The following is a 27,754-nucleotide window of genomic DNA, read 5'->3' on the forward strand; positions in this document are numbered from 1 at the left end:
ATAATATCTATCCCTGAGGCGGTCTGAGCCACTGTGATAAATCTGGTGCCTGTCTACAGGATTAGTAAATCTGCCCCAAAGCTCTGTATCAATGTAACCTTCATATTTCACCCTGAATGAAATGGAATGCTTTGTCATTTGAATGCTATTTGCAAAGCTTTAGGCATCACTTTCAACACAATGATGAGCAATCTTAGTCAGGTTCACATTTTTATAAATTTTTGGAAGGCTACAGTTTTTTTTTATACATATACATGTCTTCCTATGTGCCTGCCATATGTACAATCGATATGCTTTACACTAGTGGTTCTCAATCTGTGGTATGCGTACTCCATGGGGTGTGCACTGCATGGTGAGGGGGGTACACGGGACTGGCCTGGTAGACATCAATGTTTTATTGCTGGTTGCTACGGCCTCTCGATCTTCAACCGTATTGCCGTCCTCAGGACAGCGATACAGTTGAACACTGTGGAGGCACATGGGAGCTGACGTCTTCCTGCCCCGCCGTTCACTATGATAGGCTACAGGCTACTAGGCCTGAAGCCTATCAGAGGACGATGCAATGTGCCGCATAAACCTGGTTGCAAGCAGCTCAGGACACAGGCCAAAAGGGGCCTGTGTCCTGTACTGCATCACTGACGGCGGCATGGAGGTAAGTATTTGTGTTTCTTATTTTCCTTTTGGCAGCAGGCTGTTGGGCCACTATGGGGGGAGGTCATTATTATAACCGAGGAGGGGATAAGGGGCATTTAGCACTATTGGGGGCATCTTTTTCTAATTTTGACACAATAAGGGAGCAATTAGTACTACTGGGGGTGACACTATAAGGGGGAATCTTTTCTACTGGGGTACTATAAGGGGCATCTTTTTACTGGCAGCACTATAAGAGGTGCACTATAAGAGGTCATATTTACTACTTGGGAACACTGTGGGGGTATTGTAGTGAGCATTATACTTACTGAAGGGCACTGTGGTGAGCTTTATTACTACTGGGGGCATTTTGGTGGACTTTATTACTACTGGGGCATTATAGGGGCATTAGTACTATTGAGGACACTTTTGGGGGAATTATTACTACTGGAGGCATTATGGTGGCCTTTATTAATATTGGGAGACTATGGTTAACATGTCTACTATTATGGGCACTATTTGGGTATTATTACTGTGGGGGGCACCTTCACAGTATCCGCTTAGCACAATTATTTTTGGGGACATTATGTTTGTGGCACTATTTGCTGATCACAATTATTTTTTAGAGCACTGTGTGGCAATAATTTTTAAAGGGGGCACTATCTGCGTAGTATCAGTATTTGCAGGGGGACTTTCTATTTCTTAAGTATAGTATTAGAGAGTACAGTGGGCACAGTATTGGGGGTGGCAGGATGTGGGAAGGATGATGGAAAAATTGGAACCTAAGATGTCTGTGTGACAAACTCTACAGAGATGAAACATGCCTGAAAGAAGCCATCATGGTGGTCTGGTCCAAATGGAGAAGATGAGGAAAGAGAACATCTATATCAGAGGAGAAAGGTAAGAGGTATGTGGTGCTGTGTTCTCCTGTATGTTTGGTAGCGCAGAATGTTAAAAAGTAATAGTCATCCATCATGGGTCCTAATGTGGTGTCTGTTATTTTGACAGGAAGATCAGTGCTGCATGCTTCACTATTCTTTCTGTTAAATCTGAAGGAAATGCTAAGAGAGGCTTAGAACAGAGCCTATCACAGAGGCATGAGTAGGGCCTTATTTTGTTAACATTAATCACTGTTCGCTTCAATGGCAGTACTCGGTGTGAACGTCTTGTCGCTAGGGGTACTTGGCATGAAGAAGTTTAGAACCACTGGTTTACATTCTGAAAGTCACTCTGCCTGTATCTATATGAACATATTTTCTGAACATTTAGTTTAATTCCTGTACCACACCAGGAGGAAATGATCTGACCCTTTACGCCAGGACTCATGAGCTACCTGTATGGAAAGAAAAAACCATTTACCCGTAAACTGACCCAGAACAACCTGAAACTGTGTTCTAGAAATTGTTTATGGCCACTTGATACCGCCGTTTAACCAACCAATTTTCTTCCCTTTGTTTCTTTCGTACTCTGACCTTTGTAGCTGTAATTGGCTATAACATTTGTCTCTCCTGCTACAGCAAGCCGATGGGATATGAAATCCAGCACAGCAGAAGCTGCCTGTTTCACACTCCATCTGCAACTCTGCTAGAGTCCTGACAACTGATGAAGAATTATAAGGAACACAACAATTCTGACGACCTAGAACAAATGCATCACCAAGTCCCTAGCAGAAAGTTAAAGGCTTACAATTTTTTTGCGTTTCCTTTATTTGCACTGTAGAGGAAGGGATGGGGCGGCCCAGAGAATCCCTGTAGCGTGGGTAAAAAAAACTGAATCCATAGTATAGGTGTTTACATTTTAAGTCCGTACTCACGCTCATCTGTGCTTCTTATTGGTTGACGCTTCTGCAATCTCTCATCCCCGGTGCTGAACTGCCGTAAAAGCACTTTATGCTGTTAATGGAAGGACAATAAATGAGAACCATCACTATTGAGGTCTTCTTGATACAGCCTGAAGAATTCCCAAAAGTATTAGACTAGATAAGGTAAGTTTTGGACACAGTGGTATTTTGGTTTGGAATGTAAGTAGCGGTAATTTTGCACTTAAAGGCTATGTACACCTTTGGGGGCAATTTTTATTATTGCATTGAACTCATTAAGTGGTAAAAATAATTTAAAATTGAGTCCTTTTCTCTGTACAGAGCTGAGATGCTCTATTAGCAGGATCTGAATTTTCTCTCTTTACCATCTGGCAGGGAGATGACGGGCTCATTATCTCTGCTCTCTGACCTTATAAACACTCATCAAAACTCAATCCTTATATTACTAATACATAGAATGTGGATTAAATAATTGTTTATGAATTCTTAGTAATTTAGAAATAAGGGTTATTAGATGACCGGCACAAAGTGAAAGTAGGATTTACACAGCAATAAAAACAATTAACCATTTGTGACAGAACGGCTCAATATTTTTTTATAAAGACCAATTGAAAAAAAGATTTTTTAGCCCAAAATGAGTAAAGTGCAATTATAAAAAAATTGCCCCAGAAGGTGTACATAGCTTTAAATGTTACATTGTGGAGGTATTACATACCATATGTATCCCTAGGGCTACATGTGAGTGGCTGTTTTGTATGCTGGAAGGAAGGGGTTAACACGAGCTAACTGCAATGTATCCTGGGAGATGCAGGTGATATACCGTCTCATGGGAGCTGCTATTCACCCACAGAAAGGGAATAAGATCCTCCAGATAAGCAGAGTAAAGTGAGTAAAAATTTTTAAATAAGTGGGAAAACCTGCTTAAGCCATGCCCAACATCCAACACACCACACTCCTTTCATATTAAACCACACCTCCTTGTCAGACACAGGAAAAAAAATAAAACAATTAACACATGTGGTGCAAGGAATGGATTCCTGTTTTTGCACAAGAATTCTGAAATATTTTAATGAGTAAATCTCTCGTATTAAGCTTTTCACATTCAGTTAGCATTTTTCTACAATACGGTAAAAGGGTAGTAAAAAAAATATTTATACGAATTCTGCACCAAAAAACCTCAACGTGTGGCAGAACCCTGATTGTGAACCAAAACCAAGAGTGGAGCCTACATAAACATAAGGCATAAGGGAAAGATTTGCACCAGTTCTGTGTTTTTGACCCGCACCTGACTTTGGCTCACATTTACTGATGGAAATTACTGACCAAAACACTGTTGTATGTGTAAACTAGGCCTAAGCATAAAGTCATGTAGGCTAGGCTCCCAGAAACAGAAACTTAAATTTCTTGTAAAAATATGTCTCTCCAATCCTGAGAATTTTTTTATTATTAAGCAAATAAGGTTTTCAGTGCACCTTGGGCAGGGTTGCTCCTTTTGGTGCACTGGTTTCCTCTGCAGCATTGCTTCTGGCTTTGAAATCTTAGGGTCAGTACATCAAACAATAGGGGGAGGTCTGGGCAGCTTTATGGTGGAGCGATAGTGCAGTAAACAGTGAGGCCCAGCCCATGGGGCACCGTTTTTTTTATCTGGCTGAATCCCGGCATATTTACCAGGTAGCGGCAGGATCTCCGCCAGACTATATATTATAATCAATAGGGCTGGCGGCCATTTCTGTAACATCTGGTAATGCATGACTCAGAGCGCTCCAGCAGGTTGTTCTCTGTCGGAACAGCCTACTGGAACTCATAACAGCAGTGTGAAACAAGCCTGATTCAGTTGGCATTATTAATCAGATTTTACTAGAAATTTAGGCAGAAAATCAATTTACTAAATGTCACTTATGATGTAATAAAAAAAGTTTTGCTTACTTTTTTTTGTCCTTTGCCGTCATCAGATCTACAAAATATAAAGAACACAAATTTTTTTAGTATTAAACACGAATAACATTCTGCTACTGCATTCCTGAATACATAATCATCACAGGTGGTCTGTTAAGGGAATGTCAATATGCCATAAATATGGGCCTGTCAGTATATTGTGGACCTACAGCAGTGGTGGCGAACCTATGGAACGGGGGCAAGAGGTGACACTCACAGCCCTCTCTGGGGGCACACGCACCCTGGAAAAAGTCTATGGTGTACCAATATGCCTTAGACTTTTCCTGCCATTCATCAGCGCAGGGCGCACTATGAAAAGCACAGGCAGCGCACTGAATGTAGGCAGGCTATTATAGCTAAATGATAAAGTACATGGAAGATATACTATACTGGACTGTGGTATTCAGGTTTAATTGCCGTTTTGGCACTTTGCGATAAATATGTGGGTTTTGGGTTACAGTTTGGGCACTCAGTCTCTTAAAGGTTCGCCATCACTGACCTATAGGAATCAGACACTACTGGCAAGTACCTTTAATAACCACTGTCACACCTGGTATCCAGTATTGTGATATGTTACACATAGTCAAATTAATTCACAGACGGTTGTCAGCCCAACTTTTCTCTGAAACCTAGCTTTAATTTTTGCCCTTACTATCTTGCAAAGGTAAATATCTTTCTAATACATTTACAATTACATATTTAACGCATTCTGCCTAGCTGGTCACATGACTGCAGTGGCGCTCAGTTTGTCTGAAAGGTGATGACATGCCAAACATCGATTATGTGCCCCTGGTTTAAGTCCACTCCCCCGATGTATGGCATGTCATCAGTGCGGTCACATTCAGGGGGCAGGATCCACGGCACCCTGCAGAGGAGCATGGGGGGTAGCAGTAGTGGGCTGTACCAGGCATGCTCAGTAGATTAATTGTAGAATCCACACAAGCAACTGAATTATGGGACCCGTAGTTTACAAAAGCCGTGTGAGAAGATTTCTTTCTCAAAGTAACTAATCTTAAAGGGGTATTCCCATCTCAGACAAAGGGGGCATATTGCTAGGATATGCCCCCATTGTCTGATCGGTGTGGGTCCCACCTCTGGGACCCACACCTACAACGAGAACGGAGCGGAGAGAGCTGTGGCTGGAGGACCCCGGATTTCCCGGGGTCCGTCCACCACCAAGTGCTGCTCCCATAGAAGTGAATGGGAGTGCACCGCGCACGCTCGGCCCCTGCTCCTATTCATTTCTATGGGGCAGACGGAAATAGCCGAGCCAGCGCTCGGCTATTTTCGGCGGCCCCATAGAAATGAATGGAGGGAGGCTGAGCATGCATTCATTTCCCCGCTCCGTTCTCATTGTAGATATATGCCCCATTGTCTGACATGGGACAACCCCTTTAATTGTTTTTGTGCATTTGCATTAGAAAATCCCTTTAATACAAAAGCATTTAACGTGACAATCAATCTGCATGATCAAACTGTACCCACATCAGATTTACATCTCATGTTGTGTGGTGCCTTAGACATTGCCCTTCAAACAGGCCACACCAATATCACTTTCAATTATTTGTTTGGTCTTAATAAACAATGCAGAATATTTGTGGTGCACTTGTGTGTCCTCCTGTCACTCCCACTGCATTGTGAGAAGCCAGTTTAGCTCATTCACACCCATGACATAAATTTACACTGTTCAGTGTATTTGTACGTACATTTTCCCTTCCACCAGAGACCTAACATGTAGGCAAATCTGTCATTGCCTATAAGGCATAATGCTATGGATGTGTATAGAGGAAGTCCTTTAATATGTAAGGGGAATAGAGGGCCCAAGCATCACAGTCTACTGCAAATGCATTTTCCGTTATCAAGTCCACATGTTCCCTACTACTTCTCCTCTGAATTTTAAAGCGGCTTTCCAGGATTGCTATGGTTTTTACTCGTTATGCTCATGTAGATGCTTACCTAATGTACATCTTTCCAATACTTTTTTTTTCAATTAGGACTCTCCTGACCCATTTTCACCATGTAAACCAAATCACTCTGGTTTCTTTCCTGTATGTAGCACTTCCTGTTCCTGTATCCAACCAAACCCATGATGCACTTCTCCTTTCAATGTCTCATCTCCAGCGCCGCCCCTAACATCGCCCACCTAGTCTATAGCTCCTCCCACCCAGCAAGTTACATAGACACTCCCCTATCACTGCCCCTAACAACACCCAGCTAGTTTATAGCCCCTCCCTCAAGGGTTACATAGAGACTCCCCTATCACTGCCCCCTGACCCGCCCCTAGGATATAACATCACAGGAAATAAGAAAGAACAGCATGGACAAGATCATGTGACCAGAGCCCGGAACGGGATCAATAAAGGTAAAAGAAATACATAGCAAAAGTACTGCTACCTTCATACACGATTAATTTAAAGGATGTTGATGCAAACCGGAAAACCCCTTTAAGACCGCTGGCGGTCCGTTTCTCACATGGATTTAATGTTATTAGCTAAACTATACTATCTGTCTTTCCAATATGTCCAGTACTTTAACTTAGCAGCCTCAATGAGCTATGTAGCATGAAATAAAACTATAAATTAATGCCAGACATTGAAATGTTAAGGAATGATATTGAATTCATTACATAATGAGTCCTTTATTTTCTGCAAATGTGAACTAGTGAAAAGCACTTGAATTATTGTGTCGCTATTACTTCAATAAAGTAATTGTAGAAATCAGTAAGAACAAAATTCATCTGAGATCTCACGAAGTTTCATGCTGGGGAAGTCTGCGGCAGCCTCTCGTTCGGCCAACGTTCGAGGAGAATAACCAGAGGGCCACAGAAGACTTTAGGTAAGTAATTTTGATTGCTCATTTGAGTCCAAATGACATTATTAGCATAACCAAATAGGAATGCGCACTTGAAGTGTCTGCTCTTGGAAAGCTACGTTTTGTTTGCCACAGGAGACCAGAAAGCACATTTAGCAAAGTGTTTCTTATGATCTTAGCAGGCAACTCGATTCCATTTAATTATGTGGATATGCGGTTGCGTTCTGTATAAAAGATATGATATCCATAGAAAATGCTAACTTTTGTGAATAAACCAAGTAAGCCAAGTAAACCAAGTAAGCCTGTGATATCTCCCCTATGAGTTTCCTATTATGCAAAGTACGCTCGAGAAAGCTCTAGGATACCAATCAGCCGCAACTAAGGCTTGAGAATAGGAGAGCCTCCTGCTAGAGCCGTCATGGTGGCTTTACGTGAGATGTGGATGTATATCTGTATGTACAGTCGATATAAAAAGTCTACACACACCTGTTAAAATGTCAGGTTTCTGTGATGTAAAAAAATGAGACAAAGATAAATCATTTCAGAACTTTTTCCACCTTTAATGTGACCTATAAACTGTACCAGTCAATTGAAAAACAAACTGAAATCTTTTAGGTGGAGGGAAGAAAAAAAAACAAAAACAAAAATAATATGGTTGCATAAGTGTGCACACCCTCTTATAACTGGGGATGTAGCTGTGTTCAGAATTAAGCAATCACATTCAAAATAATGCTAAATAGGAGTCAGCATACACCTGCATCATTTAAAGTGGCTCTGATTAACCCCAAATAAAGTTCAGCTGCTCTAGTTGGTCTTTCCTGAAATTTTCTTAGTCGCATCCAACAGCAAAAGCCATGGTCCACAGAGAGATTCCAAAGCATCAGAGGGATCTCATTGTTAAAAGGTATCAGTCAGGAGAAGGGTACAAAAGAATTTCCAAGGCATTAGATATACCATGGAACACAGTGAAGACAGTCATCATCAAGTGGAGAAAATATGGCACAACAGTGACATTACCAAGAACTGGACGTCCCTCCAAAATTGATGAAAAGATGAGAAGAAAACTGGTCTGGGAGGCTACCAAGAGGCCTACAGCAACATTAAAGGAGCTGCAGGAATATCTGGCAAGTACTGGCTGTGTGGTACATGTGACAACAATAACCCGTGTTCCTTATATGTCTGGGCTATGGGGTAGAGGGGCAAGACGAAAGCCTTTTCTTACGAAGAAAAACATCCAAGCCAGGCTACATTTTGCAAAAACACACCTGAAGTCTCCCAAAAGCATGTGGGAAAAGGTGTTATGGTCTGATGAAACCAAGGTTGAACTTTTTGGTCATAATTCCAAAAGATATGTTTGGTGCAAAAACAACACTGCACATCACCAAAAGAACACCATGCCCACAGTGAAGAATGGTGGTGGCAGCATCATGCTTTGGGGCTGTTTTTCTTCAGCTGGAACTGGGGCCTTAGTTAAGCTAGAGGGAATTATGAACAGTTCCAAATACCAGTCAATATTGGCACAAAACCTTCAGGCTTCTGCTAGAAAGCTGAACATGAAGAGGAACTTCATCTTTCAGCATGACAACGACCCAAAGCATACATCCAAATCAACAAAGGAATGGCTTCACCAGAAGAAGATTAAAGTTTTGGAATGGCCCAGCCAGAGCCCAGATCTGAATCCGATTGAAAATCTGTGGGGTGATCTGAAGAGGGCTGTGCACAGGAGATGCCCTCACAATATGATTTGGAGTGTTTTTGCAAAGAAGAGTGGGCAAGTCTTGCAAAGTCAAAATGTGCCATGCTGATAGACTCCTACCCAAAAAGACTGAGTGCTATAATAAAATAAAAAGGTGCTTCAACAAAGTATTAGTTTAAGGGTGTGCACAATTCTGCAACCATATTATTGTATTTTTATATTTTTTCTTCCCTCTACCTAAAATATTTCAGTTTTTTTTTTTCAATTGAGTTGTACAGTTTATAGGTCACATTAAAGGTGGAAAAAGTTCTGAAATGATTTATCTTTGTCTCATTTTTTTACATCACAGAAACCTGACATTTTAACAGGGGTGTGCAGACTTTTTATATCCACTGTATGTAATTCATACAAGCATGCTAACTTCATAAGAAAAAAACAAGTTCGGGGGCATTTTTTAATTATTGCATTTTTTTCAATCGGTCTTTATTGAAAACGTTCAGCTGTTTCTGAGTTACAGGGTTAAAAATCAGTCTGTTTGAAGGATGTCAATTTCTGTTTTCTTGTAATTTCGTCATCTGGTTGATAAGAATTGAGCTATAATGAGCGTTTATAACATCAGGAGATCAGAGATAAGAGCAATACGTGAGCTGTCAGATGACTGGGATTCAAAGAAAAAAGAAACTGACAGCCTGGAAACAGACTGATTTTTGACCTTGTATCCCAAAAAAAATGCCCCAAAGGTGTCCATAGCCCATAATGGGTGATTTACTAATGGCTACTATGTTTGGACTACATCACAGATTTGGAAGTGCTACTAGTGGGGTCTACTAGATTTTACCAGCTGATCACAGATGGATTGAGGGTGCGCAGATGTGTTATGTCAATTAAAACATCTACCCATTTGTGGCATCGGTAAGACTATATCACACCTTTTAGAGGAAATACTGTACAGAAGAGATACTAAGCACTCTACATGACAAAAAAAAACAACCATATTTAAAGAGCATCTGTCAGCAGTGTCAACCCTATTAAACATGGCATAATACCTGGTAGGCTTTCTCATGTCTCTCTGATGTAGCATTATTAAGAATTAATCATTTTGATTTTTAAGCAAATGAGCTTGCTAGTGCACCGAGGGTGGGGCTGAGCCCCTGGCAGGACTAGGTCTTCAATGTCCCAATCCTCTTGCAACCTCTGTTTTCCCATTAATTAATAGGGTCAGGAATCTTGTCTAGCCCTGTAATCTCGTGTCTGCGCCATCACTCGCAGGATCGGTGCATGCCCTGTTCCTGCTGCCACTCCCACTTTCCTATTGATGACCAGGGCCAGGCATCTCGCCTGGCCGTGTAATCTTGCATCTGTTTTTTTTTTTAATTCGCTTTATTGAACACACAAAGCCAAAAATAATGACAATCATTGTACATATTTCACTTCATGATGTACATCATTATAGTCCATTTTTTATATAAAGATTACATGACTTTGCATAACAAACAATACAATAAACCATGTGCTGTGTCCTCCCTCTTGCCTTTTTCCTGCCCAAAAATGAGGTAATTGTCTAATTTGAGCAAAACAATCTAGGTATGGCTTCATCTACTTTAGCTATTTCTTTCACCTATTTTCCCTATTACACATTGTAAAAGTGGATATCTATTCAATTTATTCTGCATTCAAAGCTCCTGTCAACCCTCGAACAGAATATGCTGTCCTAGGAGACGCGCACCATGCCCCCCACACTTTCTGAAATTTGGTGGAGCAACCTCTATTTTTGTATACTATGTTTTCGTATGGTATGATAGTATTAACCAGTTGTTTCCACTGCGTCAAAGTAGGTGCCCTATCCCCCATCCATCTCAAGGCTATTGCCTTCCGCGCCATGAACAAAGTCTCCCTCAAAAATATCCTAGTATGATGTGAATATGTAGTTTCATCCAATATTCCGAAAAGACAAATTTTCGGGTGTAGTGAGATTGTGCTGTCTAGTAGATCGGAAAGCAATTTCGTTACTTCCTCCCAGAATGATTTTTTAACTGGACATGCCCAAATGAGGTGCCAGAAATCAGCACCCTCTGATGTGCATCTGTGGCACTCGGAATGATTACGTCTGCCGATCTTAAATAGCCTAGATGGAGTTAGGTAACTCTGATGTATCATACATACTTGTATAAATTTGTTATTTATGGCTGGAGACACAAGTCTAGGGGATTCCAGCACGCCCTCCAGATCTTCATTGGACAAATCGGGAATCAGAACTTTCCATTTATCTAATACTAGCATCGGGGAGCTTTTCAACTTGGCATCTAATAGGTGAGTATATAGTGCTGATATGAAACCACGTGGTCCCTGGGAACGTATTACACCAATCATTGGAAATGAGGACAAGAGAATCGGGGTGTCTCTATAGTGCGTCTGCATAACGTGTCTCAATTGTAGGTATCTATAAAATGCTTGCCTTGGAAGTGCATATTTACGGCTCATGGATTCGAAATCACCGAAAACATTATTATCATAGATATTTCCCATTGTGACAACCCCATGTTCCTTCCAGAATGTCCCGCCTTGCAATGTCATCAAATCTGGGAACATGGGGTTATCCCAAATCGGGGTTTCCAGCAGTTCCGCCTCCACGCCATGCAGCCGTTTACACGCCGTCCATACCTGAACCGCCACTCTGTGGATTGGCAAAAGTCTACGTGGGAATAACTTTGGTCTTTCCAGAACCGGCCATAGGTTAACGAGTCCCAGATAGTCAGCAAGTTGTTTTTCCTGTCTATAAAGAGAACCTATCGGATTCAACCATGACTTGATATTCCTTAATTGCCCTGCAAGGTAATACATGTGAATGTCTGGCAGAGACATTCCCCCTTCTTTTTTAAAGCGAGTTAAGTTCAACATTGACAACTTGGGTCTATTTGCTCCCCAGATGAAAGGTGATATCAGAGAGGTAAGCCTCTGAAAAATTAATCTTGCATCTGTTTAGGCAGCCGAAGCAGATGCTTTGTGTATGCATCAATCCTGCCAGTGATGGCACAAGCACGAGATTACAGGGCTCGGCTAGGTGTCTGGCACGATTGCCCCATGCCTGGAAAGAAGGAGTGGCAGAAGGCGCAGGGTGTTGAAGATCTAGAGGCTCACACCTCAGGGCACCAATATGCATGCTTCCATAAAAATAAAAACAATAATACAAAGTAATGGCACATCAGAGACATAACAAAACTACTGTTTTACTACTACGGATCAACCCTACCAGATATTATTGTAGTTTAGTAGGGTTGATCCTGCTGACAGATTCTTTTTAACATTTCCTATGCGTAATATCTATAAGGAAGACTGAAAGTCATTTTGCAATGCAAAAATCGGAGTTTGCATCCGTTCACATATATTCATTGGAATTTAATAACAACAAAATGATGGCATGATCAGTCTTCAATTACAATTCTGGTATACTGGCAAGAGGAGATGAGTGAATTGTTTTACTAATTTACTGATTTGCAAATTTATCTTACAAAGGGAAGATTGGATTGCCTACTTTTTCTTAAATTTGCCAATAAGAAATCTTAAACCTGGTAAATGAATCCTCCGGTGCAGGTGAAAGGCTAACCAAGTCACAGCTAGGAGAAGAATCAGCCATTGCTAATACATATGGGTAATTGTTGGCGAAAACAAGCAAGATGATACAATGGCCAAGATGGACCCCGACTTTTACAGCTTGAAGCTCCTGCTACACACAACTTTATGTGGATAATATATTCTTACTGATATGAAGCTCTGAACTACTTACAATTGCTTTACTATTCTCTCAAGCTCAGGAAGTTGATCCTTCAGAGCGGCGATCGTTCTCGTGTCATCGGATACAGACACGTAAAATTCCTACCGAAAAAGACACATAAATAATTAAAATCATGACAAAAAATAGGTATGAAATCCATGGGGCTTGGACACTTCTTGCTTCATATTTTTAAAGGGGTTGTCTGCTTTCATCATATCCTCAAGGTAGGTCGTTAATATCAGATCCCCCAGTTCCCCCCCCATTAGCTGTTTTAAGGGGCTGCATTGCTTGAGCAAGCCCTGCTTCCTGTTCGATGTTTATCTGCACATCGTAAATTTAAGTGAATGGGACTAAAATCTGCATCATCACTGCAAAGCAGACGACAGTGAAGAGGACACAGCACAAGCGCTGTGGCCCCTTCAAACAGCTGATGGGTAGGGGTGATAGGTAATCAATATCAGATTGTCTATTATTAGGATTGGTCATCAATATTATGAAAGTGGAATACCCCTTTAGCTTTAGCATGACTATCTTCATCTTCCAGTGTTATTAAAGGGTAACTGTCATTTTTTTAAATGTAATTGGATTGGTCTGACTAAGTTTACCTTAGTTCCCTAGATAATACTTTTGTATAGGTATTGAATTACCTAGTAATTGCAGCATGTTCTTTTCTCCCCCAGGCATTTCAGTGGTGCGGCTTAGGCTACTTTCACACTAGCGGCAGGACGGATCCGACAGGCTGTTCACCCTGTCGGATCCGTCCTGCCGCTATTTCGCCGTGCCGCCGGACCGCCGCTCCGTCCCCATTGACTATAATGGGGACAGAGGCGGATCTCCGGCAGTACACGGCGAGAGGCCGCCGGACTAAAAAGTTGGACATGCAGTACTTTTAGTCCGGCGGCCTCTCGCCGTGCACTGCCATGCTGCGCCGGAGCTCCGCCCCCATCCCTATTATAGTCAATGGGGACGGAGCGGCAGTCCGGCGAAATAGCGGCAGGACGGATCTGACAGGGTGAACAGTCTGTCGGATCCGTCCTGCCGCTAGTGTGAAAGTACCCTAAAACAGCGTTGCTAGGTGTCCTCCGTCTCCTATCTTCTATATACAGAAGACGGAGGACGTAGTAGTGGGCAGTCCTGAACGCTGTGTGTGCGCTCCCATCGGACCGGGATAGTGCCGATATTCGCGATAAAAATTCACGATTAGAATATTCGCGATCAACAATACTCAGGAGGAAGAGGGCGTGTTTAAGTCTGGGGTGAGGCTGCACGTTCCCGAGATGAGCCGAATGAATTCTGGGTAGTTAGGGAGGGAGGTCTTAGCCTCAGGGTAAGGGCATCAGCGGCCATCTTGAGAAGATTATCAGAAAGAAGTCTTGTGAGGAGCGGTTGCTATGGGCGGAATCTTATTAAACAAGTGGTATGTGAACACAATAATCAGTGATTATGGATTATCACCACAGCAGCAACAACATATATGAAAATTGAATTTTGAGTGAAAATATGACAGTTATCCTTTAAGACTAAGGTTTCAGCAGAAATCATAAAAATACTGTATATTTTAAGGTTAAATAACTTTCCATTTTTATACAATGTGACTGTATCTCTCATGGAGTTTAATAACAAGTGTCCACCTGTGTGGCCAGTCATTGCAAATAGGACGACACAGGACTTCCGAGGGTTGGGCTCCTACTGATCATCCATTTACGGCACAAATTGATGTGGTATAACAGTGTGAAGGTAAAACACATGTAAAGAATTTGTCTGGTTTCAGGAGGAAAACAGATAGTCCAGGGGATCAGCCTGCAATTAAAGGGGTTATCCAGGTAATGATAACCTGGATAGGTCATAGGTCATCATTATCACATCGGCAGGAGTCTGAGTCCCAGCACCCTCAGGAGCTCTGGTGAGCACAGTCAGCTCCCGGCAGCTTTCTAAGCACAGCGCCGTACATCGTATAGCGGCAGTGCTTGGTATTGCAGCTCCGCCTCATTGGCTTGAAGGAGCTGAGCTGCAATTTGTAACAAGAGAGCCTGGTCTCTTCTAACAGCTAATCGGCGGGGATCCCGGAAGTCAAGGTCCCTCTGATCTGATATTGATGACTTATCCAGAGGATAGGTCATCAATAGTAATTCCCAGACAGCCTCTTTAAGATTTTACCATGACTTATCTGGCAGATCCAGTGCCAGCACTCCGGTTCTCCCAGACGGGCTCTGTTTACCTCGCTGAAGTGATGATGTCATGTCGACAACCTGTGACAGCTGTATACCAAAGAGGCCAGTGACTGACTGCAGCGGTCCATGTGTTCTCGCTGTGTTTTTTGTTGCAACCTGGCTTTAGACCAGGGACTACAACCCCCATAATGCCCCAACGGCTGAAGGCTGTCCAGGCATACTGGGAGTTGTAGTTCTGCAACAGCTGGAGGGCCCCAGTTTGAGCATCCCTGCTTTAGACACCGATTCCACATGAGTTTCCCAATATGAGCGCTATTGACTGAACTAAACCCTGGCAAATGTAGGGAAAATGCAACTAAATGTAAGGCTTCAGAAATGGATTTTTGGATATGTTCTTGCTGTTCTAAATTAAAAATAAAATAGAAAAACACCTTGCAGCCAAGCCTTATGGTTGCGGCTCAATCTCGATATTCTTATTTTTTCTATAAAGCTGACAATTTCCTAACCGACTACCCTGTATATTATTGGATAATGATGGCTTAATCCTGAAATAGCGAAAGATACCTTTGGATAATTGGAAATCTATAAGAAACCTACAACAGTTTCAAGGTGATTTTCGCCCTGGGAGATTTGCAGAGCTGGGGTTATTAAGCCCAACCGGCTCATCTGTAGGCACACACAGATCCAGGATACTAATTGAAATATTGTGGGTTTAATCTGCATGGCCTGATCATGAGTAAAGGGTTTCTGAACCCAGGGAACAATGGTTAGCATCCTTCATTAGCTGAAATGCTACCTGTCTAATTACAACTAGACTATTCCTTGGGTAAATCAAATTTCCCTTTTTAACATTTATAAGATACTGTACATAAGATATTTCCAAATATTAAAAAATTGCATACATTTCCATACAATAATAAACTTTGAAGGGAATGTCTCATCAGAAAATAGCCTATTGTTAAAATCGAGTTTTTATGTTAAACATATTTACATGTCACTATCTGCAGTTTAAAAACTCTAAAATCATGCAGGTTTCACACTGGCCAGTAAGCTTAATAATATGCCAAGATTTCCTGTTCTTTGAGAACGGCCACATGGGCCACAAACACAATGGACAGGAGGGGACCTCATTAACTTTTTATTGTACAGTTTTCTGTCTTTCCCTATAAATGATGCGAGTGCATATACTGCTGCCCCTGTATTTCCCTATAAATGATGTCAGTACATATAGTGCTGCCCCTATCTTTCCCTATAAATGATGCAAGTACATATAGTGCTGCCCCTGTCTTTCCCTATAAATGATGTCAGTACATATAGTGCTGCCCCTGTCTTTCCCTATAAATGATGTGAGTACATATAGTGCTGCTCACTGTCTGCTCACTGCCCCCCTATAGTGGCCCCCATCTGTAATAATGTCACTTATAGTGGCTCCCATCTGTAATATGCCCCATAGTGGCCCCCATCTATAATACAGTAATGTCCTTCATAGTGGCCCCCATCTGCAATAATGTCCTCTATAGTGGCCTCCAGATGTTTTGTTTTACCAAAAAAAAAAAATACTAATTTCATCCACTTGCATGCATAGAATCAGTCGCGCCTCTTTTAACTGAAAATGAACTGCACTCAGCTTGATGACGTCACCGCCTGCTCCCCACATGAGCACGTGGTGATGTTATCATGCTTAGCGCAGGTCCTTCAGAATCAAGAGAGGAGCGACTGCCTCTGCGCATGCAAGTGGATAAGGTAAGTATTTTTAATTTTTTTTTAACCCCAAAAAGGCCACATTGTACCCGTTTTTTAACGACCATTACACGGGTGCACTCTAGTCTAAGCGGCTGTTAAAAATGGTCAAATTGATTTCAATGGGGTCCATCTGGCCATGAAAACGGCCAAAAATAGGTCCTATTCTTCGACGGCCGCTATTCACTGGCTATTTAAAAATAAACGCCATGTGAATAGCCCCATAGACTTTCATTGGTGCTAAAAATGGCCGTGTGTCATGTGCATGTAGCCTTAGTGGCCCCAGCAGTAATAATGTCCCCTATAGTGGTCCCCAGTATCCCCCATAGTGGTCCTTTAAGGTTTGTTTTTAGCAAACTAAAATCACTCACCTGATCCAGGACCTGCGCTAAGCGTGATGATGTCACTGCGCGCTCCCAGCATGATCGCGTGGTGACACCATCACTCTGAGCGCAGGTCCTTCACAATCAAGAGAGGAGCAACTGCCTCTGAATGAGGTGAGTGACATTTGGGGCTACTAGGGGGGAGATTATGTATACTGCAGGGATTGGGGTTTTATTTAAAAACAGCCATTAAAACCAGGACAGACAGACAGAAAATGGATGCACAAGTGGTTGAAAAATGGCAATGAAAAACTGATAGTGTGTGCATGTAGCCTAAGAGTAAAAACTTGTACATGACAGGTTTATCCTATGGATATGGGGTCAAACAACTTACAATAGCAGAGATTACACAAACCAGATAGAAACAAAGAGATAAATGTCTTCATGAGATAAAGTAAGAGGGGGCAAATCAGAATTTGGTCGGGCTCCGGACCCGTCCATATCTCATGGTAGCTTTTTTTCCGGTGGTGTCACTTTGATTTCTGTCATTCTATAGGGGAGTAAAGTAATATTCTAATTGGTTAATAGGACACAGCGCTGCCAGTGGAGGCAAGTGCAATATAAAATGATTGCACTCTCCCTCTAATAACAGCCATGTGTAGTGTAATTGTAGGTTACCCATGTATCTCATGGAGGCAAGCCTCTAAAATCCATGTTCTGTGTAAAAATCATGCTTCTCAATGACTTTACCATCTTATTCCGATCATTATGTATATTTTTAGACGGAAGCGATTGTATCGTAAAGTCTTTTAAGAAAATTGCAACATAATTGACATTTATAAAAGCTTATAATGAAGAGTGGGAGAAGAAGTAACCTTTCTCCCACTGGATCGGCATTAGCACAACGATGCAGTATTGATGCCGCAGAATCCATGGACATTTCTCTAGCGCTCTTTTATTTGCTTCTATTAGCAATCAGTAGATCGGATGGAAAGTTCACAACTTTATCACGAGAATTCAGTTTGGGCTATCGGTAATCTGCATTTTTATTTAGCCGTTCTCAAACTTTAATATTAGGAAAGTGCATTGTATGCCGATCTCTAATATACTGTGTGCACAGAGCTGTATTAGAGCTCACATAGTAAGGCATGGGGCCTATACCTCTTCTCCCCTGGAAGCATTGCCTCTAGAGGACAAAGGGACTGATTTACTATTGAAAATGCGCCAGTTTTTTTGGGTGCATTTGGCAAAAAAAAAATATGCCATGTACGCTTAGCATCACACTTACCAACCGTTTTTTTAAGCCTTTTTAAAAATTCATCCAATAAGGCGTGGCTTCACATGAAAGGGGCTTGACTTAACGGTGAAAGTGGCGTGGCCTAAATGCACCTCCAATTTTGGTGCATTTTTGCAGTGAAACAACACCAACGTATAGGTAGTGTAAACTTAGACTAGACAGGTTTTTTTGGCACACAAATGGAAGTCTACTGTAAATCTGGCTTGGAAAATTTACAAACGTCTATTAACCAGAAGAGTAAAATTTGCCTAATGCTAAAAGGGTTATCCAACACCTATAATGACCCCCAAAATGCCCGGGCACCTCATACAGGTTTTACTTAACCCGCTCCCTGGCCCCCGGGTCGCTCCTGATGCCCGCATGGCCGCTGCTGCATCTCACTGACGCGCAAATCAAAACATTCGGCGACAGGGGGAGCAGCCAATAGCAGGCCGCAACGGGGACGAGTCTCCCTAGCGTCAGAGATGAAGCAGCAGCCGTGCGGACATCAGGGGTGACGAGGGTGCCAGGGAGCAGGGTAAGTATAGCCTGTATGAGGATCCCGGGCATTTTGGGGGGCATTATAGGTTTTGGATTCCCCTTTAATACTGTGATTCGTATTTTTAGACAGTGTAAAGTATGACATTATTAGTAAATCTGCCCCAATATGTTCCTTATTAGTGGTTCCACACATTGACCCTGTGACAAAATGTGCCATCCTTTATCCTTCTGTAAATAGCAGAAAGGCCTTAATTGCTCCTTCCACATACTTTAGACCAATTCCTCAGCCCCGTATTTGCCAACAAGGCAGTACCCTCCATTGAGAGGAGTCCTGTGCAGCTTTTTAACACCCAAATAGCAAAGGTATTGGACCAACCAGGGCCCCGTACCAGCCACATGGCCTTCGCCTATGGCCCACATGCCCTTGAGAGATACGTATACATAGCCCGGAGAGACCATCACAAGCACAAATGACCATGTCACAAGAGACGCTCAACATTTTAATACAATAGCTATAAAAATGCACAGATTGTAGAAGTTCTCTACCATAGGACTCTGACTCCCAGATTCATATATTGCAACCCCTTTCACAGACCGATTTCGAGCTTACCCACAATGCACTGATCCCCATTCCCTATAGAAGTAGTTCTAATAACATTAACCTGACATTTTCTCCTATAGTCTCTATACAGTTAACACACATGCGGACTGCTTTATACAAAACAAGCTACCACTTACCTCTAGGAAAGCCATTGCGACCTCATCCTCCCGCAATAAGTCTCCGTACAGGCTGGCCCAAAGTTGTATCAATCGTATCACCCTACGTTTGTTATTGATGGCATAATCCATCTTCTCCTGCTCCGTCCCTTGGGAAGGTTGGGAATGGTAAGTGCAGTGGGGTTAAGGAAGCAAAATGTGAAATAATACGTGTGTATATATGTATATCTATATATATATATATATATATATATATATATATATATATATATACACATACACAGTATAGCTACATATATGCATATGTTGAGCACCTAAGTTAAAGGGGTAATCTGATCATAGATTTTCCTGAAAGGTCAGGAGGCTTACTACTCCACGAATCCAAAAATACACAGAATGGTTAGGGTTTTCGAGTTCGGGACCTGATTTTGATTAACCAAGTTAAGACCACTATGGGGTTCTATGCTGATCTAAGTCCGGTTTAGTAGAACTGCAGGAAATCCGAGTCTTGCAACCATTATATAAAAAAACACTGACAATCAAATGAACTATATGCAAAAACTGCAGAAAAGCCTTACAAACCATCTATACACTATTCTATGACCAGGAAATTTTATAATCCATTCCTATCATATCCATTTGTTGTTGTTTTCCCATTGCAGCCAGGAACATCTTAATCTCCCAAAAATATCTAAGCAGAGAAGCCAGAGGTTTTGATGAAAAAGGGATTAGACAAGTAGTCACTATCATAAACAGTCATCGTTTTCAATGGAGAGACCGATACAGTTTTCATTTTTCCGAGGATGAACAGTACATGAGCGCCATCTTGTGGCACTATGATTGTCCATTACATGAATTCATTCAGCACATGAAATTTCTTTTCAAAATTATTATTTTTTGGTTATCTTTATGTAAATATCAGTCAATATACAAACACAAAATGACAGAAAATGGATAATGAAAATAAACCAAATTCACCCCAGTAACACATAATTCGGAAGACTGTTAGCTGAAACGGGCAGACAGCTGTCTCTTTTTATTTCACTGTCTCTCAGTATTTGGTATTTTGCTTTTTTAGAGCAGAATATGTTGTCCATGAATCCCCTCTAAGGGTCCATTCACACGTCCGTTGTTTCTTTCCTGATCTGTTCCGTTTTTTGCTGAACAGATCTGGACCAGATCTGGACCCATTTATTTCCAATGGGTCCTGAAAAAAATCAGACATTGAGCTGTCCGTTTTTTTCCAGGACCCATTGAAAATGAATGGGTCCTAACACCAATAACCTCCTCACACTCCTAAATCCACGACTGTGGCCTTTGCTCCCCTCTTGTCTCGGCTTCCCTTCTCGGTGTCATCTGCTACTGTTCACACCACTAAACCTTCAAGCGTGCCATCATCTTTTCCAGTGAGGTTATAACCTGGTGTAAGGTCTTCGGTTGTTCAAATACTGTCCCCTCTTGTCATGTTAGAAAACTTTACTCATTCTTTATTCCCAATTACTTTCTGGTTCTTTTGGCTTTTGTAAGCCTTCCTCTATATACATATATACATACAGCAACAATCCCGTATCTGCTGCTTCAGTTAACTGGATTTCACTTAATCACAGTCGCCTGCGCTGTAAACATTCATCGTTTAAACTGTGCACCTGTAACTGGTTCAGTGGCCCTCTGCTGCAGGGATTCTGGGTGCAATTGTACGGTTCCAACCCAGAAATCAGTGTAAAGAAGAACTCTGTACTCCAGCAGATAATGCTTATTTAAATTTTATATTAGAAGGCACTTCAAAACTTGGGTTTCAATATTTTTTTTAAAAAATTACCATTTATGAAGGTAGCTGTAATGTCTTTCTTTTACCTTCATTACTCCTATCTCCCGTTCTGGGCTGTGGGGCAAAAATCTGTAAGCCAAAAGAAGTAAAACCCCTGATACAAGCGACATCTTGGGTGCATTTAGGCCCCTTAGAGTTCCTGTAGTTCAGTTCCTACTGTTGCTCACACTATTGTTTGGCCCCTGTCAATTAAATATGTAATGGTTTAGTTTAGAAAACCCATTTTCATACAACCTATACAACAGAGAGGGTCTTCTGTTCAGGATCCTACATGGCTACATGGATCATGCCTACTGAGGACCTATCCTGTCCTAACTTACATAGAAAACCCACTGGGGGGAGATTTATCAACAACGGCTTTTCTAAATCACTCTCGATATCTCCTGCACTGATGAGTTGCACAATGCATTATAAAGTAAGTGTGTGCCCCAGCAGTCGCTGCCATGAATGATGATAGACCTCCAATGGCCCATGGCCCCACTCACACTTTGCAGAAAATTGGATGGAGGTTAAATGCCATTTACACAAAACAATTTGTGGAAATGGTGCTTAAAAAGTCGCACAAAACGCAGGGTTTGCGACTTTTTTACCCCAGTTTTCTGGAATATGGGGGTGATACTGTAAATTTCCCCCAAAGACTTGAATGAACACTGCAAAATGTTCAATTTTCCCTGTAGTAGTGCTGCATTGAAGGCGAATCCTACAGATTACAGTTCATCACCAGGGGGGCACTTTGTGATAATGTGTGCTATGTAACCTTTATAAGGTTAAAGAAGAGACCTACCAAAAGAGCTTGCAACCCTCCCCCGGGCACAGCATCGAGGGCTGCTTTCTCCTGGAACTGCATGTGGCTCTGGGACTCTGCATCACGGGACACAGCCCCGACAACCCAAAATACATTGAGGGGCAGGGTTGCAGCTCAAAAGAGGATGGAAAAGATGGCAGGGAATCGCTCAAATGGGGGTTGGGCTGCAAAGCATTTCGTTGATGGCAAAAAACAAAAAACAAGATGCATCTCACATCCTCCATCACCTTCAGACTTTGGCAAGTAAGTGGCCAAAAATGAAGTTAAGAGTGGAGATGGCGCCAGGCAAAAAACAGAAGACTTACTCTCAATGTTCAAGGCATAAGTGAGGTTCACAAAGAGGACTCCCAACATCACCACACATGATGCATGCATACCAAAAAGGTTTTTCACTAGGAACAATCAAATTCATGGATGAGGACTGGGACATCCCATCATTTACTTAAGTGCAGTAAAATCGAGCCTTTCCTCTAAATTAATCATACTGTAAAATTACACAATGACTTCCCAAGGCATAGATGGCATTCATTAAAGCTAGTTATTGCCGTCTTCCATGAAAGCCTCTGCACTTCCAAACAATCAACACAATAACACGCTGTAACGCTGTCAATACAGTCGGTGTTAAAAAAAAAAGAAGTGAATTACAAGTTTAATGTTCCTCTTAGTCATGTTCTCGTTCAGTCTCTCCAGCCATATAATTATTTCATATATTTTTACCTAGCTATTATCAAACTCACCGCAGGTACCTGTAATTTTTGGCATTTTCTTATTTCACATTTACTTACTTTAAATCCAACTAATGATAGCTCTCGGAACAGAGATTAAGGTTTACAAAAATAAGGAAAGAAGCAAAATATACACAGATTGTAATTTGCGCTCATTAGACATGATTACATTGTGAGATACGCTGACGACGCTCCGCTTCTCAGGGCGACGTTTAACACAATGGATTATAACGTTATTTTATGTTCTGCTTTCCTTTCATAACTTATATTAATGAAGGCATATTTGTTTACCACGTGTCACCCCCAGATGTCAACATATTATTGCAAAGATTTAAAGGCAAAATATGTAATTTAACAATCATTTTTAGAATTTTCAAAACTTTGGGGAAAAATTGTGATTTTAAGGTATAGTGTCGATCTCTTTTGTCGCAATTCCTTTCGACACCCTCCAGACCTTATAGGGGTTGTGCCACCAATCTCATTTTAATATACACTACTTACACAAAGTTTTGGGTATTTGGCTTGTAGGTGAAATATCAGGATGAACCTAAAATGCACTTAATGCACTGAAGGTGAACTTAATGTGACCTTCTCTAAACTTTTGGATGCACATGTCCAACTGTTCAATGTTTCAGTACTTTTTGCACAACTTGCTGTTCTCTAACAAGGAGCTTAACGGAAAAATTCACAACAGGTGTTTGATCCATCAATCGCCCAATAAATTTCCTTGTTCAATTGGAATTGGTATTTAAACATACTGTTCACATATTAACATCATGAGACCAAGACAACACCTAAGAATCAACAGTACCTCGCCATTGTGAGGCTTCAAGCAGGATGTTCTCGGACGGAAGTGGCCACTGGGCTTAAATTGTCATAGAGGGTCATCAGTAGATTGGAGACTGTATTGGAAGAGTCACAGAAAGCCATAGAAGTGAACGTCCTTTGGCCACATCCCACACTGATGACCGCTTCATTGTGAACAATGCCTTGTGGAATCGGATGATAAATGTCAAACAACTCCACGCTCATTTCAGGGAGGTGAGAAGCACCCAACTGTCACACCAGACCATTCAAAACCATTTACATTAGCGTGGTCTGCGTGCTAGAAGACCTGCAAGGGTACCTGACCACAACACCAGGCACAGGCATAATTGTCTTGCATGGGCCAGGGAGCATGTACGCTGGACATGGGACTCAGTGCTGCTCACTGATGAAAGTCGATTCACGCTAAGGAGAAATGATGGCTGCCAATGACATCAAGGAGAGCGCTATGCATCAGCCACTATTGTCACCAGACGAGCCTTTGGTGGTGGTGGTGTTACAGTGTGGGCAGGTGTGTCTAGTCAATACAGAACTGCCCTACACTTTGTAAATGGTACAGTGACAAGACCATACTACTTGAATAACCTCATTAATCCAGTCATTGTGCCTCTGCATGAACAACACAGGCCTAATTTTATCTTCATGGACAGTCTCCAGCTCATCGAGGTTGCATCATTAGGGAAAGACTGCTGGAAACTGTGGTACCTCAAATGGAGTGCCCTGCACTTTCTCCAGACCTGAATCCCTTTGAAAACCTATGGGAGCAGCTGAGTTGCCGTGTAGATGCTCGTAATTATGTACCCCAGAATCTCAATGACCTGAGGGCTGCCCTTCAAGAAGAGTCAACTTGTGAACAGCATGAGACGTCGTTGTCAAGCTGTAAATGATGCTCAAGGCAAGACAAGTTATTGAGACATTGACTGTGACAGCCTCGGTATTATGGTCCGTGACACTTTAGCCGTGCATACTGGTTTCCAGGGGCAACGCATTGTTTTCGCAGCATGTATGTGCTTTGCTCCCCTTCTCCTGGTTCCTCCCCTGTTTGGTGTCTTTGGGGTTAACTATCTGGCTGGGTGTGGCCACTGGGTTCATATTGCCTGTGGCTTCCAGGCTGGAGTCAGTTGTCCTCCAGCCTTGGTGTGTGCTGGAGTTGCTCCTGTCCTGAATATGTCATCGATCCAGTTTGAGGGCCTCCTAGTTGGACATCGATGTCACCATGATGTCTCCCCTTTGTTCCCCCGTTTTGGTACCCTTCCTTACAAGTTTCTTTGTTTGTTGTGTGTTTATGTAATGGTGTGTTGTAATGTCTAGTTTGGTGTTCCATGTCTGGTATGTTTGGTGTTGTTTTCCAGCATGGTTGCTAGACATTTCCCCTGTCTGTTGTACCTCCGGAAGGGGGTGTCAGGGTTCCCCGGAGGGGGAATCACAAGTCAGCGTGCAGCTCTGCGGAAGACGGTTACATGGAGAGAGCAGCAGAAAGGACATGTCCCCTAAGAAAAGACGCGCCATCTTAGTGGCCAGGCTGAAGAGAATCTAGCAAAGCAATTGGAGCAATGAATCGGGAGATCTCTGGATCTACGTGAGGTACAGGGCTGGTTCTAGCTTTGATAGAGAGTATGTCATGTACTCTGTGAGGTATGATTTTTTACATCAATTATGGTGTAACCCTTTTAAAAGATATCAATAACATATTGGTGAGGGTCCAACTCCTGGCACCTAAAATGATTAGGTAACTGAAGGGGCTGTAGAGCTCCAAAAGTATGGAGGTGTGCCTGGTAAACGATGAAGGGGACACACCACTTACTGAAGAGCTGTAGCTATCTGAACGGTATTGGTGCCATTATAAGGATAAGCCATTATTATTGTAGTCATATATAACCCCTTTAACACCTCATCCCCTGTAAAGAGCTTATCTGAACCACTTGATCTGCTGTATGAAATAGTCCCTTAGCTGGATCCTGTAATATCTAGCAGATACCAAATGGTTCATGACTGATCAGTACAGATGATGATTGGGCAGCACAAGTGGGCAGGAAGAAATTAAGAGGGGTTTCTGCCTCAAGACAAACCCTGTCTAGATGCCCAGTTAGGACATATTGACCTCATTAAGCGTCTTTTGCATGGAACCTCCATCAGCCAAGGTGAAGAGTCATTATAAGGAGCGAGCCCCCCTCTGGAGGACAGAGCGATAGTAAATTACATAGATGCTCCCTGATTGCAACAGGTGCGATGAATACTAGATTTTCTCACAAAGACAACCTCTGTCCATATACCATTGCCAAATGGAGCCCCCCACTCGTGACCCCCTCTATATATAAGAATTTAAAGTCACTCATAAATCCGCTCTGGATTAATGGTGCAGACATGCACAGTGCAATAATATAGAGGGAAAAAACTGCAACTTCTCCCCGCTCACGCTAGGTCTTAGAAGCGGATCCATTGCCAGCTATGGGCCTTTATTAAGATAGGTGTCTAAAACGCTAGGTCTTAATCAATGTGTCCCTATGTTCTGGAAAAGGCTTTATTTTCACTTTGGCCTTTACCCTATGAAATGCATATAGTGAAATCTTGAAAATCCACACTTAACAAAGATCCAGACTAAGGCCTCATGCACACGAACGTATTTTGTTTCCGTGCCTGTTCCATTTTTTTTGCGGATAGGATGCAGACCCATTCATTTTAATGGGTTCGCACCGTGTGCTGTCCGCATCAGTATGTCCATTCCGTAGCCCAGCAAAAAAAAATAGAACATGTCCTATTCTTGTCCGTTTTAGGCATTGTTACAATGGATCCGCAAAAAAAATAAAACGGATGGCATACGGATGTCAAAAGACCGCAAAACACATACGGTCGTGTGCATGTAGCCTAATGAACATATATATTAATATTAGAGACATCCCTATGTTCTTAAGTGTAATGCATTCTTCATAGTCTAGAAATTTACGCTTCAAAACTGTTTAACAGTCACAATACAAGTTCACAATACAGAGAACTGAATTAAATTTGCACTACAGAAAGAAGCACAAAATTGTGTCTTATATCGGATTTCCGCTTTTTATCCCTAGTTTATAGTTTTCACTTCAGAGTTTGTTGTACTGAAATTATATTTCTATTGACCTCTACAAAGTTGTATCAGGCCGTCTGAAACACATCCATAAACTACAACTGGAAAGTAACAATTATATCCATAAATAATTTCATGCAAAAATAGTAATTTCCACACACTACAATTATATTGTCAGAACTGGAGAATGGCCGGGAATACTCGGTGTGTATTTGATGATGTATGAAATACATGGAACCAGGCAACGTCTGACAATGATAGTTATATTGCTGGACACTTCACCAGAAACTCCCAACACAAGGATTGAAAAAACCCTGCATTTCTGAAGGGCTAATGCGTTCTCTTTCTAAGCGTCCACAATATAATTTGCTGTTGTCCTTTCAATACAAGACAAGATCATACGTCTTAATGATTATTCTTGTTGATAGGTTTTAAGAGTTGAAGAAGCAAAGATTTGGTCCTTGAACATGTCATATCTTACAGGGAACTTTAAATCCGTGGCCGGGATCTGTCAGCCGGCTACTACGTATGATTTGCTTTGACTTTCTGAGGGCAAGATCAGCATTTTTTTTGTGCGCCTATTTGTCTGCTTCTTATCTGAATAGGTCTAATAATAATATATATAGTAATAATAATAATACCAATAATTGTTTAACATTGCTCCAAACCCATTGATTCCCTTTAGACAGCCATAGAATGAAATGTTAGAATCGTGTCTGCTTGCAGCCATCACTAGGGGGAGCTTGTAGAAGGCAAATTAAAACCGATTTAAGCTCCCCCTACTGGTGGTTACAGAAAGCCAACATATTATCAATTAGCTCTCTTGTAATTTGAAGGTTTTGGATTTATATGATTCCTATAAAGATAAGTTAAGAAATTAATCACTCCTTAAAGTGAAGCAATTGCTACTATGCTACATGGCAGGAAGAGACTGTTGTAAAGTTATAGCTATTGGTCACTTATAGCACTGTATAACTTAGGAAATGAAGCTAGAAAAACTCTTACACTGTCCGCCCATTAGCCCTGCTCTTAAACTGTCCTTGCTGATTCCTTTCCATTGACTGACACCTACAGCGCAATCCAAAGGACACTTCCACAGGTAACTGGTGCGTGCGC

At 41.8% G+C, this 27,754-nt stretch overlaps 1 protein-coding gene across 3 annotated transcripts in view; it reads right to left on the reverse strand.

Annotated features, from left to right (window-relative positions):
- Positions 1 to 27,754, reverse strand: part of LOC121008125 (rap guanine nucleotide exchange factor 4-like) — a 198,810-nt gene that overhangs the window by 42,995 nt on the left and 128,061 nt on the right. For all 3 annotated transcript variants that reach the window (XM_040440478.1, XM_040440479.1, XM_040440480.1), the window contains 4 exons: positions 19,413 to 19,563; positions 12,676 to 12,764; positions 4,376 to 4,403; positions 2,444 to 2,522 (listed from right to left, as the gene is read on the reverse strand). In XM_040440478.1, the coding sequence (XP_040296412.1) occupies positions 2,444 to 2,522; positions 4,376 to 4,403; positions 12,676 to 12,764; positions 19,413 to 19,563 (347 nt within the window). The remainder of the gene's footprint in view (positions 1 to 2,443; positions 2,523 to 4,375; positions 4,404 to 12,675; positions 12,765 to 19,412; positions 19,564 to 27,754) is intronic.

The sequence above is a fragment of the Bufo bufo genome, chromosome 7 (assembly GCF_905171765.1).
Source record: "Bufo bufo chromosome 7, aBufBuf1.1, whole genome shotgun sequence".
Classification (NCBI taxonomy): domain Eukaryota; kingdom Metazoa; phylum Chordata; class Amphibia; order Anura; family Bufonidae; genus Bufo; species Bufo bufo.